This window comes from Corvus brachyrhynchos, unplaced genomic scaffold (assembly GCF_000691975.1).
Source record: "Corvus brachyrhynchos isolate BGI_N302 unplaced genomic scaffold, ASM69197v1 scaffold68, whole genome shotgun sequence".
Taxonomy (NCBI): domain Eukaryota; kingdom Metazoa; phylum Chordata; class Aves; order Passeriformes; family Corvidae; genus Corvus; species Corvus brachyrhynchos.
Genome location: NW_008240039.1, coordinates 298,308 through 314,679, shown reverse-complemented (window position 1 = coordinate 314,679; position 16,372 = coordinate 298,308). Strand labels below are relative to the sequence as shown.

The following is a 16,372-nucleotide window of genomic DNA, read 5'->3' as shown; positions in this document are numbered from 1 at the left end:
AAAAAAAAAAAAACCACAACAAAACAAACAAAAAACAAAAAAAAAAAAACAAAAAAACAAAAAACCAAAAAACAACAAAACAAGAAACAAAAGAACTGAAATGAGAATCCAGGAGCAGAAGCAATATGATGAAAATGGAAACTACATTCACAAATGTATGAAACAGAACTGCAACAGAGAAGAAACAGAAGGTGAGGAATTGACAGCACTAGGAAGAGGAGAGTTGTCTCTGCAGGAGGTAAGCTGGCTTTATGTATGGGGGAAGAGACACAGGCTTTCAGGCAGGACTTCCCAATTCATTTGGTCTTTCTGGTCCTTGTTCATCTACAGGGTTCGTGCCTGCTTCAATTAACAGCTGTAAGGGTGCTCTGGCACTTGGGGCGGGCGGAGCTGCTCCCTACCTGGAGAGCAGTGGGGGCATTTCCTAGCACTTGGGCCACTACTGACACAGAAGAGAGTGCCAGGACCCACTGCCCCACCAGAACCCTCTGCAGGTGCCCTGATGCCGTGGGGCCAGTGCCATGACCCAGCAGCGCTCCTACAACGTATGACTGTGCTTGTGATAGCCTTTATCTGGGGTGGGAAAGAAAACTAGGAAAATGTGTATGGAATTAAAGCAAACTGAGGCAGCCTATGCAGAATATCCCACTTAACACTGGGAAAGACAGCTGAGAGATCACTGGTCATCACTATATGATGGCAGAATTCCTACCAGGTATCTGACTCCTGACAAGCTGACCCTGCAATGCAGGGCAGGGGGAGATGGCTCTGCATTATCCTGGCAAACAGGGCAGAAACTTACTTCCCTGAAGAGGAGATGAAGGGGGTCTCCTCTGTGCAACTGCACAAAGTGGAACAAGAATTTTTGGGTGAGGAAGGGAGCTCAGTGAGCTGCTTTCTGAAGATGTGATAGGTTTTATCCCCTGTGTATGTCATATCTGCTGTTGTACTTTACCAGTTCAGGAAAGTGCCTGACTTCGGATGCTGCTTGAGGAAATACAAAAAGGTACCAGAGGAAATGCCAAGTACAGAAGCCCACAGCTCTTTTTTTCTAACTTTTTTTTTTTAATCAGCTATTAAAACAGACCCAACTCCAAGACCCAGGATAAAAACCTCTCTTCATGGGAGGAAAAAGATATGCTGCTAGTTTCCTGGATGCTCGAGGTGTCTATTTTGATGGACCTCTTCTCTCAGGTGCTGGAGAGAGCTGGGTTAGTGTGAGGCACTACTGAAGTTGGCACAGTGTGTATTTTAAGGTGCAACTGTCCCTTGGCTTCTTTTTATGAGTTATCTCCCAGGAGAGCAGGCAACTGATGATCCATTTCACACACACCCTTCTCCCTTACCTGCTGATGTACTTTCATTGCCCACTGGAGTGCTGGAGCAGCTGCGGTCCATATTGGAAGATTCAGAGGAGATACCCCCAGGGCTACAGCCAGTATAATCCATGTACTCTTCTGTTTCAGTGTCCATCATGCTTGGGGGTCCCTGAAAGGAAGCTGGGGTTCCTGATGAGGCTGGGCTGGGTGCCATGCTACCAACCTGGGGGAGATTTTCGTTTCTTGGAGTGTGGCCAATAACCTGCAGCAGGAAAACAAGACAGGGACTTTTACACCAAAAGCAAGATACCAGGATCAAAACCATCTGTCTGCACATTTATCTCCCTCCACCACAGTTCATGAGGGATAGCTGACACATGCTTGTGAGCAGAACCCATGGCACTGGGGCCAGGAGCGTGAATCCTCCTGCACTAGGAGCTCAGAGCATTAAACCTGGCACATGCATCCTGGTATGTGAATTGTGCTGCACTCGGGAGCTGGGAGTGTTAATCTTGGCACCAGCATCCTGGTGTGTGGATTCTGATGCATTCACAAAGAGGAGGTGTTAATGTTGGCATTTCCCCCTCACTGTGTAGGCCCTGCTGCAGTCAGACGCTGGAAACACGCCTGAGTCGTGTCAGTACTGAGACCCTGCAGGGCGAACACGGACTGACACCAGGGCCACACGTGTGGGTGGTGGTCACATGCAGCTGCAGTGGCCTGGACAGGTCCATGGGTAGGTCAGACACACCATGAACTGCCTACAGAGCACTAAGGCATGGCAGAAACCGGAGGTTTTATTTCAATTCAGAAGGCACTGGGAGTCCAGCGATCTGGTCAGCTTTGCCACACACATGCTGTGAGCCGTGGTTTCACCCTCAGTTTGCTGTGCTGCTCCATGGGCTGAACACAGCAGTAGATCAGGACAAGTGCTGCATGCTCCCAGGATTGCTCAGGCACTACTCCTATTTGTTATTGCTAAGTGGCACAGGATTGCCAGGGAAAGAAGATGGAGGTCAAACATAGCATTTTCTGCCCAGTGTGCACTAGAATTCTTAGGGTTAAGACTCAGCATATGACAAAGAGTAGTGAAGACAAATTTATTTGTTAAATCTTCCTAAGTTTGATTCTTGAACATAAAACTTTTTATTTAAGACCAAAAGCTGCCACAACAGCAACACCAGTTCCTTGGCATCTGTGAACTCATTACATCCAACAGCACTAGACTTGAACAGTTCACTTATTGACTGTACTTAATAACTAACAGGGACCTTTCATTCCCATGTTGTGGAATGAAAGAGGGTTCTCATCTTGCTTCCACAGATGGTCCTTTTTGTTTTCCATAAACCAGATGATGTTCTTAGGGTCAGATCAGCCACAGGCATTTAAATAAAGACAGCTTGTTTCATCTATCAAGTCAATGGAAGCTAAAACAACTAAAGAGTAAAAATGAGTGAGAGGTAGCAGGGATGCTGTCCTTTGGAGCAGCAGCTCAGTGCTGCAGCTGAAACTCTTCCATTTCTTCAGGAAACAGACAAACCTAATCTACCAGTTGCTCTCCATGTTAGTAAAGCAGAAACTGCATCACTGCTACTTCCTGAGAGAGGAGAGGGAATGCCCCAACTAAATCCACATCAATAAGGGAAGAGAAATTTCAAGATTGGTATTTCTCCCATCCTAGGTGAAAGGAGCAAATAATTATTTATATGCAACAGGAAATGTTTGCTTTAAACCAGCATGTTCAATTCTCCCATATCCTAAGCACATTAATTTTATTAAGCCAATTGTATATACTGAAAGAGCTGGGAGAGAGTGCAAGTTGTAAATACGAGTATTTTTGTGTTATTCTTCTCAATTTTTTTCTACATAATTTACAAGGAAAAGCTGTTTGCACTAAGCAATGCTTTGCAATCTATGCTTCATCATCTTTATTCATCTGGTGTAAGTTCAGCCAGGTAAAGCTACCTTGGGTGTACTCTCACCTCCCAGTAACATCTGCCAGAGCTTTGACATCCCTTAGAGTCTGTGTACAAGAGTCCTGGCACTGCAGCAGCCCTGCAACCAAAGGGGCCAGCACTGCAAGTGGATCTACAGCTTCAATAACAAGGAGTTACCTGAGTAGGAACACGATCAAAGTTCTTCCCCAGCATCCTTCTCATGTGCTTCCTGGCATGGGATGTCATTTGGTGCTTGAGCAGGAAGGAGAATTGGCAGCCCTCTCGGATGCAGTGGAAGTGGCTGTTCACCTGGTTGTATTTGCAACCTGCAGACACAAAAACCATTTTATGTCACACATGAGGGTACTGAGAGGGAATGGGACCAGAGGGAAGATGATCGGACAGGACAAGGCTGCTGTCCATGTGGATTTCTGATGGACTAAACATTATCAGTGGTCATGGGTTAATCAGGAACAGTCTTGAATGAAAAAAACCCAAACCCATGATCTACTGCCTGCTGAGCAACTGGAAGAGAGGATTACAGCATACAGAGATTTAAGACATGAGCCTGAGCCTAGTCCCATCTCTCTCTGTGCCATTATAAAGGAAGGAACATTGCCATTATACCTAGTAGTGCCTAATGCTCTTCAGTCTTAGCTAGTGCCTTTTCTTTTACAAAGAGAACAAAACCAGGACATTTAGCTGTATCACAGAAGTTACAATCAAAAATACATGCTCATAATTAGATTAGAAATGAAAAGTTCTTTTTCTTTCCCCTCTAAATGTGCTCCCAGAAAAGAAGTCTCATAGCAGCTCTAGCTCTGGACAGTGTGTGCACTCTGGTCAGACAGGAATGAGCCAGGAAGTGTTTCTTGCCACTCCAAAACTGTTGTGTAATAGGGGCAGCTACTGAACAACAAGCAATTCATATGGGTTCTGGCATACAGCACTTCACACGTTCTGCTCCTTGTGGCCACAGCGTGTGCCAGGAGTGCATGTAACATTAACAGACAATCCCAAACAGCCACACTGTGCCACTGATAAACAATGGCTTGTCATAGTTCAAACACAGCTGCATCAATGATCAGGATCTGCTGTTTCCCATCCTCCCTTGGCCATCCCCTCAGATACAGAGGTAGAGACCTACAGGCTCACTTTTACTTACCTATATACACCCATCCACCTTTACTTATATATGCTTCACCTCCCTCTCCCCAGTCATACACACTTATATAATTATACACACAGAAAAATACATTAAAAAAAAAAATCTATCGTGTATGTTTGTTCAGAAACATTCACAGGCCTCAAAACAGGCCAGTGCTTTCTGCACCTGCTATCTATAGATACCCAACATAAACCCCAGGGATGTACAGAGATGTAGAAATGAATCCACATGTTGGTATAACCATACACGCCTACACCATCCCACCACACTGCCTCTATCTATGCAGCCAAATGCAGGGTGCTGGCTAAATGTGTGTCTACTGCGCAGCAGGGCCAGCCTACAGGCAAATGTACACACTGCTGGATGCATGTACCTCATCCCTCCCAAAACCAAACAGCTCCTGACTCACCCAGCTCATGTGGAGCTGACAGCCAGCGTTTCATGTACAGGCCAAAAGTGTGTTTGTTTAGGTCCCATTTTCCCCAGCTTGCCCGCCCTCCCCATCCCTGTGCTCTGGGACTGGGAACAAACAGTGCTGCGGGACTGGAACACTATCACAAAGGGCAGGTGAGGGCTCGCCTGTTGCCAGGGCATCCCTGGGGGCTGGTGTCACGTATCACTGGCTGCTTTGTCTAGCCCCTGCTATCACCTGAAACACCAAAAGGTGAGTAAATAACAGCAACTGCTGAATCTACTGCCACGTGTAAACAGGACCTAGGTAGGTACTGGCTGTGGTGTGTTGACACTCATTACCCTGGTTACTACAAACAAGCTTCCATGTGGGTACAAATTCTTTATGTATTCAAAGCTGAGAAGTTTTGCTCTGGCTACTGTGGCTGTTTTCCTGCAGTGGGAGGGAACAGCACCCAGAGGAACTACTTTTATGTTTTGTTGCCTTTCTTGTTTAGTGATTTAATTACCTCTTAAGCGTAACTTGCAGGTTCTAACTTATGGCATTCTTGGCCTGGACACAGGATGCACCACATGAGAAAGGGAACAAAACTCACCTAGTCTGCCACATTCTTCCCGCTTGGTAAAATACTTGAAGCCGTTGGCTGCCCTTCTCTCTGCCTTCTCATGTTTTTTCACATGCCAGGGCAGCTTGGTGGTGATGTTAGTCACGAAGTAGCAGCCAGGACGCAGACAGTGGTAATGCCCTCGCATCCGGAATTCACAGTGCTAGAAGGGAGCACACAGGCATGGTGCTTTAGGCAGGTCTAAACCAAATGCACTCTCACTTGCCTGCTACACATGGTGTCCCTTCTGAGGTGTCAAGAGAGGCCTGCACTGATACCCCAGATCCCATTTTATCTTCCACAACCTGCCATGCACCTTGTTCCCTCTCGAGTCTTTTTGCATTGCTGTTGTGTACTCTGTAATACACTACGCTGAAATATCCTAAACCTTACTCATGGCTTTTCCTGGATTCATCACAGATTTTTACTCTATTTCATCCTGTGTCTCTCAGATCATTCTAGTTCCCTTGTCCACTTCACCCAAGTCAAAGAAACACAAAAGCATCACTATTTCCCATTTGATAGAAACCAAACGTTCTTCCAGACTAAGTAATTATGACTTTCATGGCTCTGTAGTAATGCCAAGAATGCCACACACAGCCTCACTTCCTGTCAGTCTCCTTGATCCTTCATCTCCTTCTTCCAGCTCCTGCCAGAACACTGCTCTGGAATGGCTCTTACCTGGTTTGGACAGAGACACTGCAGGGAGTAGTAAGCAAACTGGTCTCGCACATTCACCAGATTATTGTTGGGGTTGATGTGGTCCAGGCAGTGGGATTCTGCTTTGCCAGAGGTTTTGCACACATACTTGCAGTTTCCAAAGAGACAGTGGAAGTGGAATTTGTTGGCGTACTTGCAGTCTGTTGCCAAGCAGGGATCACTGGAATACATCCAAAACCCAATCATCACCTTCACTCATTGCACACATTTGTTTCTTTGCCAAAATTTAATTCAAGGGGAGCCCAGCTGAAGCCTCTGTTCCAAACGTGGCCCACAGATTTCCCATAGCCACCTTCCTCTTCAGGGAAATTGAAGCTGGCAACATTAGTGCAGTTCCACCCAGCTACTGCACTTTCTTGATTAGGATTATTAGAACACAGCAATGCACAGTGGGTTCTGTAGTCTTTGAGGACCACTTTTCCAATTTAAAGTTCAAAGGAAACACAACTCTTGGGTGTGGCCACTGCAGGATGCCAGGGCTTCCCCTGATCTGACAAAACCAGCACTGCCGGTCTCATCAGCTAAATGGGTTTGGTACCTTCCACCCCCCACTCAGTCCATGAATTTCTGGCCCAATAACCCTTCATTGTCAAAAACACTGCAAAGACACCTGTATTTCTGCACAGCTCTTGCAAGGGATAAAACACGGATCAGTGATAGATGAGCAAGTTCATTTATCTTCTAAACTCATGCCCAAAAGTGCTCTTAGATGCACTCAAAAATCTTAAAGCATTTCCTAGACTTTACAGAAGTACCTTTTCTGTGAGGTCAAGCCCAGACTACTCTCTAGACAGGTTTGTCAGTGGGTGAACAGAAGTGTAGTACTGCAGCTCTGAGGAGAGGTACAGAGCGGACTGCAAGGCTGGGGAGGATAGAAGGAGGCAAACGGCAGCTAAAACTTACTTCTCCTGGAACTGGAGAAATCCAGGTTTGACCTGAGGCTTGGCATTCTCCAGGGAAGTCGTTGCCAAGGGTGAAGCTGCCAGGTTAGGCACTGATGCTGGGATCTGAGGCATCTGGGGTATGGTTGAAGCCAGCTGCTTCCAAGCAAGTAGTGTGGGGGCAGAGGGCACAGCAGCTGGATTTGGAGTGGGCACGTCAAGGGCAGGAGCACTGGCCATGGTGGCAGAAGGAGCAGATGGTGACGAAGGGGCCAGTGAAGCCTTATTCTCAGTAGCAGTTGAGAAGGGAGACTCAGAGTTGCTTTTCACAGTTCCACCCTCAGTTCGGAAGTGAAAACTGCAAAACATCATATTAATTCAGACATAAATTCTTGACCATTTCATGTAATTTGATTAAACATCAACAAGAATGTGGCAGAAGCCTGTAAACAAATTGGTGTTGATAAATCCTAAAAGGGGCTCTGGAGACTTTGAGTTAAGATTTAGGGCCCTCCTAACCCATCTATGAAGAGAAGGGAATTCATTAGGATGGGTGGAGACAGGTGCCAAACCATGTTAAAATCAGAGAAACGCAAGAATCGCTGCAGCCACTGAGATCAGCTGTGGGGCAGCTTCTCAGGGCTGTTGGGAGAAGCCAGTAATTTCCTGCAGTGAAACACAGGGAACCATCCAACAGGAGAGACCAACTCTGCTAACAGATCTATCTTAAAATTTGCAACATCTCCTTCCCTATAACCCCTTCAGACTCAGGCACGTGAATGGCCACTGAAGGCCTTACTCATTCTTTACTTGGACGTTCTATTGCCTTTAAAAGGAACTTGGGGTGGTCTTGAACTGTAGTGTGCATTGTAGAGCTCTCTCAAGCTTCCCAAGCCTCCTGCTCTCCTACTTACTTGGCGTGCTTAATGGCTCCATCCAGGGTGCTGAAGAGGGCTCCGCATTCCTCCACCACACAGTGGAAATGCACCTTATGGAGAAAGTCACACTGGGCATCACAGAAATCCTTGGTGCCAAACCTGGCCAAAACAGACAAGTAGACGTCTTAGGGAAGGCCTCAGGAGAGAAGTGGAGTTGGAACAGACATTTTTTTCTGTGTTTTTCAACTCTATTAGCATTCCCACAAACAAGAGGCATTCCAGGGAACCTAGATCCAGAATCCGCCCACCCCCTGCCCTGGACGGGAGGGTATCCCACAGATGGGAAAGATGAAGCATCACCTATGTGGCAACTACAGCCTGGACTGCAGAAATACTGCACAGCACCATCCCTGATGTACAGAACAACAACCCTGACATGCAAACCCCAGAGCAAAACCCACCACATTATCCAAGATATGGCTTGTGTCATCTTGGAGCAAATGGCCAAGAGGACAAAACCAGCTCAGCGTGGTGTCACTGCTCACCCACTGCTGAGATTCTCTGGACTGAGTAAGTGCAGCACAAATGCATGTGATTTCAGGAAACTCCAGAATCACAGGGAATCAAGAAAACAAGTAAGACTCACTGGCAGGAAGGATTTGAAACTTAACAAGGGAATCTTGCATAATTAAGGCTCAACAAACTACAGTTGCTCTGATGAGCAGGAAAGCAAGAAACAAACAGCAGCCTGTATGGTCCCAGGAGGGACCTCTCACCAATGGGAGGGTAAAGGAAAGAGGAAAAACTTGTACTGGAGAAGGAAGGTCTGTGGATATACAATATGTGCTGTCAGTTGTGGCTTACAGGGAGAAGAGGAAGGAAAGTAATTGTGTGGTAAGGGAAAAGAAACCAAGTTATTGCAAACTAAAGGGGCTGTTTTATCAGAGATGAGAAGTGTCGAACCTAGAAAGAAGGCCCCCCACAAAAAGAGAGGTGATGAATCAAAAATGGCTGCATAATAAAACTTGCTTGGGATGAAAAAAACTAAAGACAAAGCAGAGAATTTGGGATGAAGTGAAGACCTTCTAGAAGAGCAGATAAGGGGACTCATTCAAACAATATAAAAATGCACAAATCAGTCAGTCTGGGTGATGTATGTCCTGAAGTGCAATGGAAATTAACTCCCCAACTGATTACATTACCATTTGCTGGTTTTTAAGCCATAGAGAAGTGGGAGGTACTACATAACTGGAAAAAAAATAAAAATTAAACAGTCAAGGTACTGGTTCTTTCAGAGAAAAAAAAGACAAGTCATCTTCGGCAATTATCATACCTCTGGCCTTAACTTCTCCTTCCAGTAAAGTAATGGAACAAATATTAAGAGGGAGGAGAAAATCATTAAACATCTAGAGGATAAAGGAACCATGAGCAATAAACAGCATCAGGATTATAAAGAATAAATCTTGCCAGACAAATGTAATTGCTTGTTTTGATAGAATTACAAAATTAGTGGATGAAGGGATGCAATATATTTGGATTTTAGTAAAGCATTTGATTCAGTCTTGCATATGCTTGGAATTAATTCCAATTGGCCTGGATGTCATGCCACCTCACGGCTTGAAACTGGCTGAGGGACCATAAATGAAGGCTGATGACAACCAGCACCACACCGAGCTGGGAGGAGGAGGCAATGAGTGCTGAGAGGAGGACTTGGGTTAGTCTGATGTTTATTTAACATCTTCATTAGTAATCTAGGAGTAAACAGCGTGTTTATGAAATTCACAAAGATACTAAACTGGGAGGAGGTGGAAATACCAGTGCAAGAGGAGAAAAAGAGCACAGAGAGGTCTGGCAAGACAAGGGAGAACGTTCAGAACAGGAGAATCATGTTTGGAAACACACAAGAAATACACCTGGGTGTGGGAGGTGTTTTATACACTGGGGACTCACCAAACAACATTAAAAGCAATTCTGTGTCACAGCGGACGATAAACATGGTACTCTACATGACTCTGTATAGATACAAACAAATTGTGAGCTGCCTATTTGGGAGCAGGAAGCTTGTTCTGTCATGGGGGGCAATTCTGCACCATCCAGGGAACAACAAGAAAGCAACAGGACCCGCAGGCAGAAGGGACTAATCCAGAGTCAGATTAAAGGAAGTAAGTAAGCCTGGTTAAATGGAATGCTGAGAGTCTGTGAATGTCTGAAGGGGCTGAACTCCAGCTGCAGAGAGGAATGATGTGCTGTGGTTCAAGGGGATATAAACAGAGCTGCAACAAAGCTACAAAAAGGGAAATTCAGGCAGCATACCATGGAAAAAGTTGTGACATTGAAACTTACTAGGTGGTGGAATAATGCTCCCAGAAACAAGAAAATAGCCACACTGCCTGGCAGAATTACAACCAGACTGGACAAAATGCAAATAGACTTCAGGAAAGGATCTCACACCAGCCAGGGGCTGAGGGACTAGAAGATTTTCTAGTTTTCTCCATTAAAGCCTGTGATTTATAAAGTGTCCGCTGGCATTTGGAGGTGACTCTCTGTGTCAGAGCACAAACCTGTGTGTCTGCCTGGGTATATCTGTGTGTGCTCAAAGCACGTGTCTGTCTGGGCATGTATGTGCATGTGTCTGTACGTGGGTGAGCTTTTTATCTGTTCCATTTTCTTTTTGAGTCTCCTTTCCTACAGCAAAAGCAGCAGAAATCATCCCAGCTCCCATACCCCTTTACTTGTTCCCATGCCTCTACATCCCCAAAATTTGTTTTGTTTCAGCAGCCTGCTCAGAGGAAATGCCACAGGAAGCATGTAAGGCTCCAATGACCTGCGTGTAGTAACTGGCCATGGTCTCACACAGGTCCAGTGCTAAGAGCACAACTGCACTGGGTCCCCTGGACTCGCAGAAGTCCAGGATAACAGAACTACATGAAGATCTGTGCTTGTATTTGGTTCTCAAGATCCCTTTGCAAAATAATTCTACGTGGGCAGGTATTTCTTACCAGACATTAACACCTGGTGCAGGTAGCTACAGCCAAGGGCTAAGTGTGCTCCAGGTGATCGGTGTCTGACAGAATTAGGCCTTTACATTCAACAAAACTCTGTGTTGAGGGTGAACAGCGAGTCAGACACTTTGCAAAGGAAGCACTTTTCCCTTTATTCCGAGTTCCATGCCCTCCTTACCGGCGCAGGTACATCTTCCATGGCTCAGAGAGCTTCTCTTGGACAAGTGCCTTCACTGCCTTGCCCAAGTACTGGGTTGGCTCCCCAGCCCCAGCCTGGCTGCCTTCGCCTTCAGTCCGGTGGCCAAGGCTGGCACTGGTCTTGGACATCTGGAACAAGAACATAGACACTGCATCAAGCCCAGCACACAGACACCGACACCCTCAGGACTGTCCCACAGAGAGAAGTGTCTTCAAAGATTAAAAGACAAGACAAAAAGTCTGTGCAGGCTGCTCCAGCTGCATCAGCAAAACTTAGTAACACCTCACTCTACTGCATCTTCCACCCAACTATCATAAAGCACTCAGGTGTCCACTGAATATTCATAGGTCTTGTTAAAGTAATGAAGCATCATGTCTACTTTATTCAAGAGGAAACTGAGGTGAAGAGAGACATCCCTATTTGACTATGGAAAAGGTGTGTGGACTTCAACTGTAATAGCTCTCTGTAGCTCCTACAAATTGCTGGTGGTAGAACTGGTAAGCTCTAGTTTATTCAGTCATCTTATCCCAGCCACAAGGATGTCTCCTTTAAAGTGACTATCAGGTATGTGAGAGGGTGGAAGGATGAAAATTTCATTCAACTGAGGAAAAATTCTGTCTCAAGTTCCTGGAAAATTCTTATTAACTTCAATATAAAATCATGTCACTTTTCTGTGCTAAATGGAAACATCTTTCATGAAGCAGGACTTGGACTCACAATCTGCATTGCATGAAAGGCTTCAAATAGAATCTACACAGAGAAGGTTTAGAAATCCAGGTGTATGATGTGCAGGATAGAAAAATGAAGTTACTCAAGCCTGCCTAGAGGGAAAAATTTTTTTCAGAATAAATGTACAATTTCCTAGACTCTTCCTTTCTCTGTTGTGCTCTCAATTACCTCCAGTAACAACAGAGAGTTTCACAGCATGAATAAAATGCAGGATCAGGCCCAATAATTGCACTGAAAACTCCACCCACTTGAGGGTCTCAAAGCCCTTTAAAAATATCAGTTAATTAAGACTGACAGCCCCCTAAATAAACTGCAATAGGCTACAGGAATCCTGGTTATTTGAGGCTCTCTAAATGCCCCCTGAAGGTAAAGCCCCTGCTGCTGTGTGGAGACTGCAACTCTTTATGGCTGCAATCAGAAATTCAGGTTGTGCGTTTCCACTGGTAATTCCATTTCTGTAAAGGGTTCTTTTTCCTAGAAAAACAATGAAGGATTCCCCCATGGACAGAAATTGTGTGCAGCAAGAGGAAGAAGCAAGTGTGATGTGTTCCTGAGCAGACTGAGCTTGACTCTGCAATCTTTGGTCTTGGTTCCATCAATCACACACATGGTAGGTTCTACGCTTTGCTGGTTTATCTCATTGGTTAATCCCATTCCTTTAACCTGACTCCTAGTTTGCAACTGTGCTACATTTGCTTTGCACAACTGAAAGAACCTTATGTCAGACTGCACACAAAGAAATGATTTTCTCTAAACATATATTTAAACCACATATTATTATCCTGGAGATTTTCAAGTGAAGTCTCCATTGAAAGAGCATTTCCCTGATCTGGGACCTTCAGAACGACTCGTGACCCCAGAGAGCAGAGTTACTAAATACATTTGCTCACTAAAGAAAGACCTGTGTATTTGGAAACACTAAAGGGACAATACAAAGGAACAAATAAGAAATCAAGTTTAAAAGGGAAAATCAAAACCCCAGTGTAACAGAGAGCCAATGGAGAAGAAAAGTGACATAAAGATAAATGCAAAAATTAAGTAACACAGAGGAAAACAGTGGTAAGAAAGAAAGGAGGTGGGAGATTACCAGGCAAAGTCACTTTGCCCTCTCTTGAGGGTTATATGGCCTTGATGCATGTAACGCCCAGAGCCAAGGGGGTGGCAATAGCTATGCCTGTAAAACCTATCACATAGCAGAATATTAAAGCATGGCTCAAAGGGTGCCCTGATCTCTACTGCAGTTGTATACAGCCACAAAATTAATCTTGGTACAGTAGAATTTATCATGTGAAAGAGAAATATATATTTGAGATGATGTATAATTTAAGGAAAAAGTAAGGAAAAAGAAAATGTGCATTATCTAAAATAAATATTCTAGAACACAGTAAAGGGGACTCTGTTAGACACTATTACTCACACCAGAAAGACAGAAATTGATGATTTTGGCTTAAAACTTCTAATTTTTTCTTCTCTTTCATAAAAACAGATTATTCTCTCTCTCCCCAAATGAAGGAAAACGTTTTTAAGTAAGTAAACAAAATGAGTAACTATAAAAGAGGAGAGAGAGAGAAGTTGCCAGGTTCTGGAAACAAAAACAAAACAAAACAAAAAAACCCAAAACCCCCCAAAACCCCAACAAAAAATCACAAACAAACAAAAACCAAACAAACAAAAAAAAGAAAAAGAAAAGAAAAGAGATCTTTTGGAGCCCTCCTCTGTCTAGAAAGGATGGGAAGAAAAAAGGTGTCAGAGGCTGCAATATATTTCTTCAGCCAGTTCATTAAATTAATTCGTAAGCAGTGGCTCTGAAATTATACCCGATGAAAAATGGTCTCAAAATTTAAATGGTACAAACTCATCTTATTAGAGGCAAAACATTAAAAAACAAACGCATCTCTTCCCCCCCTTGCTCGCTATCGCAGCTTTAATTTCTCTTGGTGGGGGGAATGAAAGGCGTTTGATGGATGGCTCTTACCTTATTCATAAGCGAGGATAAAAGAGATGAATTTGCCGAGACTGTGTGGCCATTTGATTCATTACTGAAACACACAAACCAACAGGGTTTAGTTAAGATGTGCACAGGGACTGTGAGCGCTGAGATTAATCCTTCTCCCTTCAAGCTGCCTCGCTCCTCACCTACTATATCCAGAGGAAAAGAATGATGCCAACCCTCTCTTGGGCAGGCCAAACTCACTTACTTGTGATAGCCAAGAGGGAGAGAAAGAGGGTCCCAGGTCTGCAGAATTTAGTTCTTTCAACTACTAAATGGCCCAGACCTCTTCCCCCAGTGTTCACTCCATCACACTTCATTTGCTAACTCATGACCTCCCCCAGGTTTTACCCCTTCATCCCCCGTTAGAACTTTCAGAAATATCACAAAAATACCACAAAAGCAAGGGGGATGTTGATGAAGGCTCATACTGCCAGGGATATGGGTCCCCTGGGCAATAAGGAAGGCAAGGCAATCAATCCTGCACTGAAAGCCAGCCTTAGGATCTCTGCAGTTGGCTCCAAGTGCTGGACTCCAAAAGGGAGGCTTAGTTTAAATAAGGTATGGACAGGAATGGGTACAAAGGTCACAGTGGAGCTAACTTTTCCCCAGAATCAGCTCCTCTGCACTTTTTCCACACAGCACAATCCCCAAACACTCCTGTTCTCAGTAGAGATGCTGGGCAAGTGGGACACATGCTTTGAAATAGATGCATTCACATCTGCACAACCATCACCATAACTACAGACCAGCCTATGCCAGATCCAGAGAGGAGTTAGCCTGACACCCAGCTGTTTTGTGTGTCCAGTTTCTCTGGAATGTGCTTCTCTTAGCCCTGGTTCAACAGACTACAGCACTGCAAATGCTGCTGCTAAGAGTGTGCTGAGGTGTGGCACTGGGGCAGCTTCAATCAGCAACTGATGACAAGAGGACTAAGTGAAAATAGCTTTGCCAGTGGCTCGACCTTCAGAAGGGAGCACAAGAGGTGAAGCTCTTGTTGAAGAGTCAGTAGGTGCCTGTGAACCCAAAAAGCCATCTGGAGAACATACACTTGATGGGGAGCAGAGTGAGCCTGCCTGCCTCCAGTTTTGGGGTGTCCAACTCAACCACTGTGAAACTGCCTTTCACCAACATGCTCTGTGCTCTTGAATTACAGGTATGGAAACTGCCCAAAGCCTGATGCTGGGAAGGGTTGAGCGTGTCTGCCCGCCCACTTCTCTCACCCATGGTCCTTGATGCTCAGGTCCAAGCTGTGCTCCTGCAAGGGGTCCTGACTGGTGGCAGATGACGGTCCCATGGCCTCCGCAGGCTCCTGCTTCACCTGGACTGGATTGAACCGTCCGGGAGGTGCTGCTTGTCCATTCCCTGCTCAAGAAAGACATCGAAATTAAATGCTAAAAATAAATTAAAAGCGTGGGTCTAAAATGAGGTTACAATGGCAAATAAGTAAGTTAAATCATTGGCCTCAGTGCCTAAATGGAAAAAGCAAAGAAAAAGTGGGGGGGGAGGGAAGTACTGGGATTGCTGGTCAGCGTTTACTGCCAAGTTGACATGATGGGTTCTGACGTCCACTCCAGTGTGGAAATTCTTCAAGTGATAATTATTGCAAAATTATGTCAAAGTTGTCCAGGCTATGGGCCCTTTAAAGGAGAAGGGCGGAAGGAGCGTGGGGGAGACCTGATTCTCTGCACAAACTGTCATAACTAATTTGCGGGGCTGCCTCTTAAGCGTTTATTAAAGACTCTGTTAATGCTGAGGCAATGTGGCAGCTTTCGACTGCTAGTCAAGCCCCCTTCCTCGTCCCCAATCCCAGCGTTGCCGTAGAGACAGCGCTGGCCCGACACTGCGCCTGCCCAGCAGGAGCATCTGCCCTGCCGGGACTATCGAAGGTGACAGCAACGGGACCGCTTCAAACTGCGCGACCTCCTGCCACTGCCTTCTCCGTGTCCCCACAAAAAGGGGGAGTGCTTCTTTTTAGGGAGGAGGTTTAGTGCCGAGCCCATGGAAGAAGAATTCAGATTGAAGGAAGAGAGGAAAAGAGGAAGGGGTGGGGGAGGCAGGAAGGAGAACAAATTAAAGAAAAAAAAATTAGGAAAAACAGCAAAGAAAAAAGGAGGGGAAAAAAGTTGCTGACAGGAACATGTCTGCAGAGCTTTTTTCCACAATCCCCAAGTGACTAAAATATTAATTTACCCTCCGGCAGTACAGCTGACGGCGAGCTGCTTCTCAGACAGCAAGTGGCATTTTATTAAAAAATAAAGGAAAATAGTTCCCTCAATGACCTTTCTCTGCTTTAGGAAACAATTTTTCAAACAATAATTTTAAAAGTATGTGAAAGTTCCCCTCCCTCTTTAATCAGATCACTTCCTTCTACTCCCCCGTTTGCTCTTGGGAAGATGGGGCCATCAGCAAGTGCTCCCAGTCCCATGGGCTCCGGGCTTTCCACACCCCAGGAAGGAGCCTGGGGACAGCCCAGTGCCTTGGGGTGCTGCCAGGCACAGCCTCCCCTTCACGGCCCCTTGCTGCCCACCAT

General features: G+C 45.3%; 1 protein-coding gene and 1 long non-coding RNA gene across 7 annotated transcripts in view; one reads left to right on the top strand and one right to left on the bottom strand.

Moving 5' to 3' along the window:
* Positions 1 to 16,372, bottom strand: part of CASZ1 (castor zinc finger 1) — a 161,982-nt gene that overhangs the window by 7,002 nt on the left and 138,608 nt on the right. For all 6 annotated transcript variants that reach the window (XM_017744020.1, XM_017744021.1, XM_017744019.1 and 3 more), the window contains 9 exons: positions 15,063 to 15,204; positions 13,825 to 13,888; positions 11,100 to 11,248; positions 7,956 to 8,078; positions 7,064 to 7,399; positions 6,122 to 6,320; positions 5,432 to 5,603; positions 3,434 to 3,582; positions 1,347 to 1,581 (listed from right to left, as the gene is read on the bottom strand). In XM_017744020.1, the coding sequence (XP_017599509.1) occupies positions 1,347 to 1,581; positions 3,434 to 3,582; positions 5,432 to 5,603; positions 6,122 to 6,320; positions 7,064 to 7,399; positions 7,956 to 8,078; positions 11,100 to 11,248; positions 13,825 to 13,888; positions 15,063 to 15,204 (1,569 nt within the window). The remainder of the gene's footprint in view (positions 1 to 1,346; positions 1,582 to 3,433; positions 3,583 to 5,431; positions 5,604 to 6,121; positions 6,321 to 7,063; positions 7,400 to 7,955; positions 8,079 to 11,099; positions 11,249 to 13,824; positions 13,889 to 15,062; positions 15,205 to 16,372) is intronic.
* Positions 15 to 15,096, top strand: LOC108449073. The gene is made up of 3 exons (XR_001865175.1): positions 15 to 238; positions 12,328 to 12,459; positions 14,996 to 15,096. It is a non-coding gene; the product is annotated as an uncharacterized LOC108449073 (long non-coding RNA).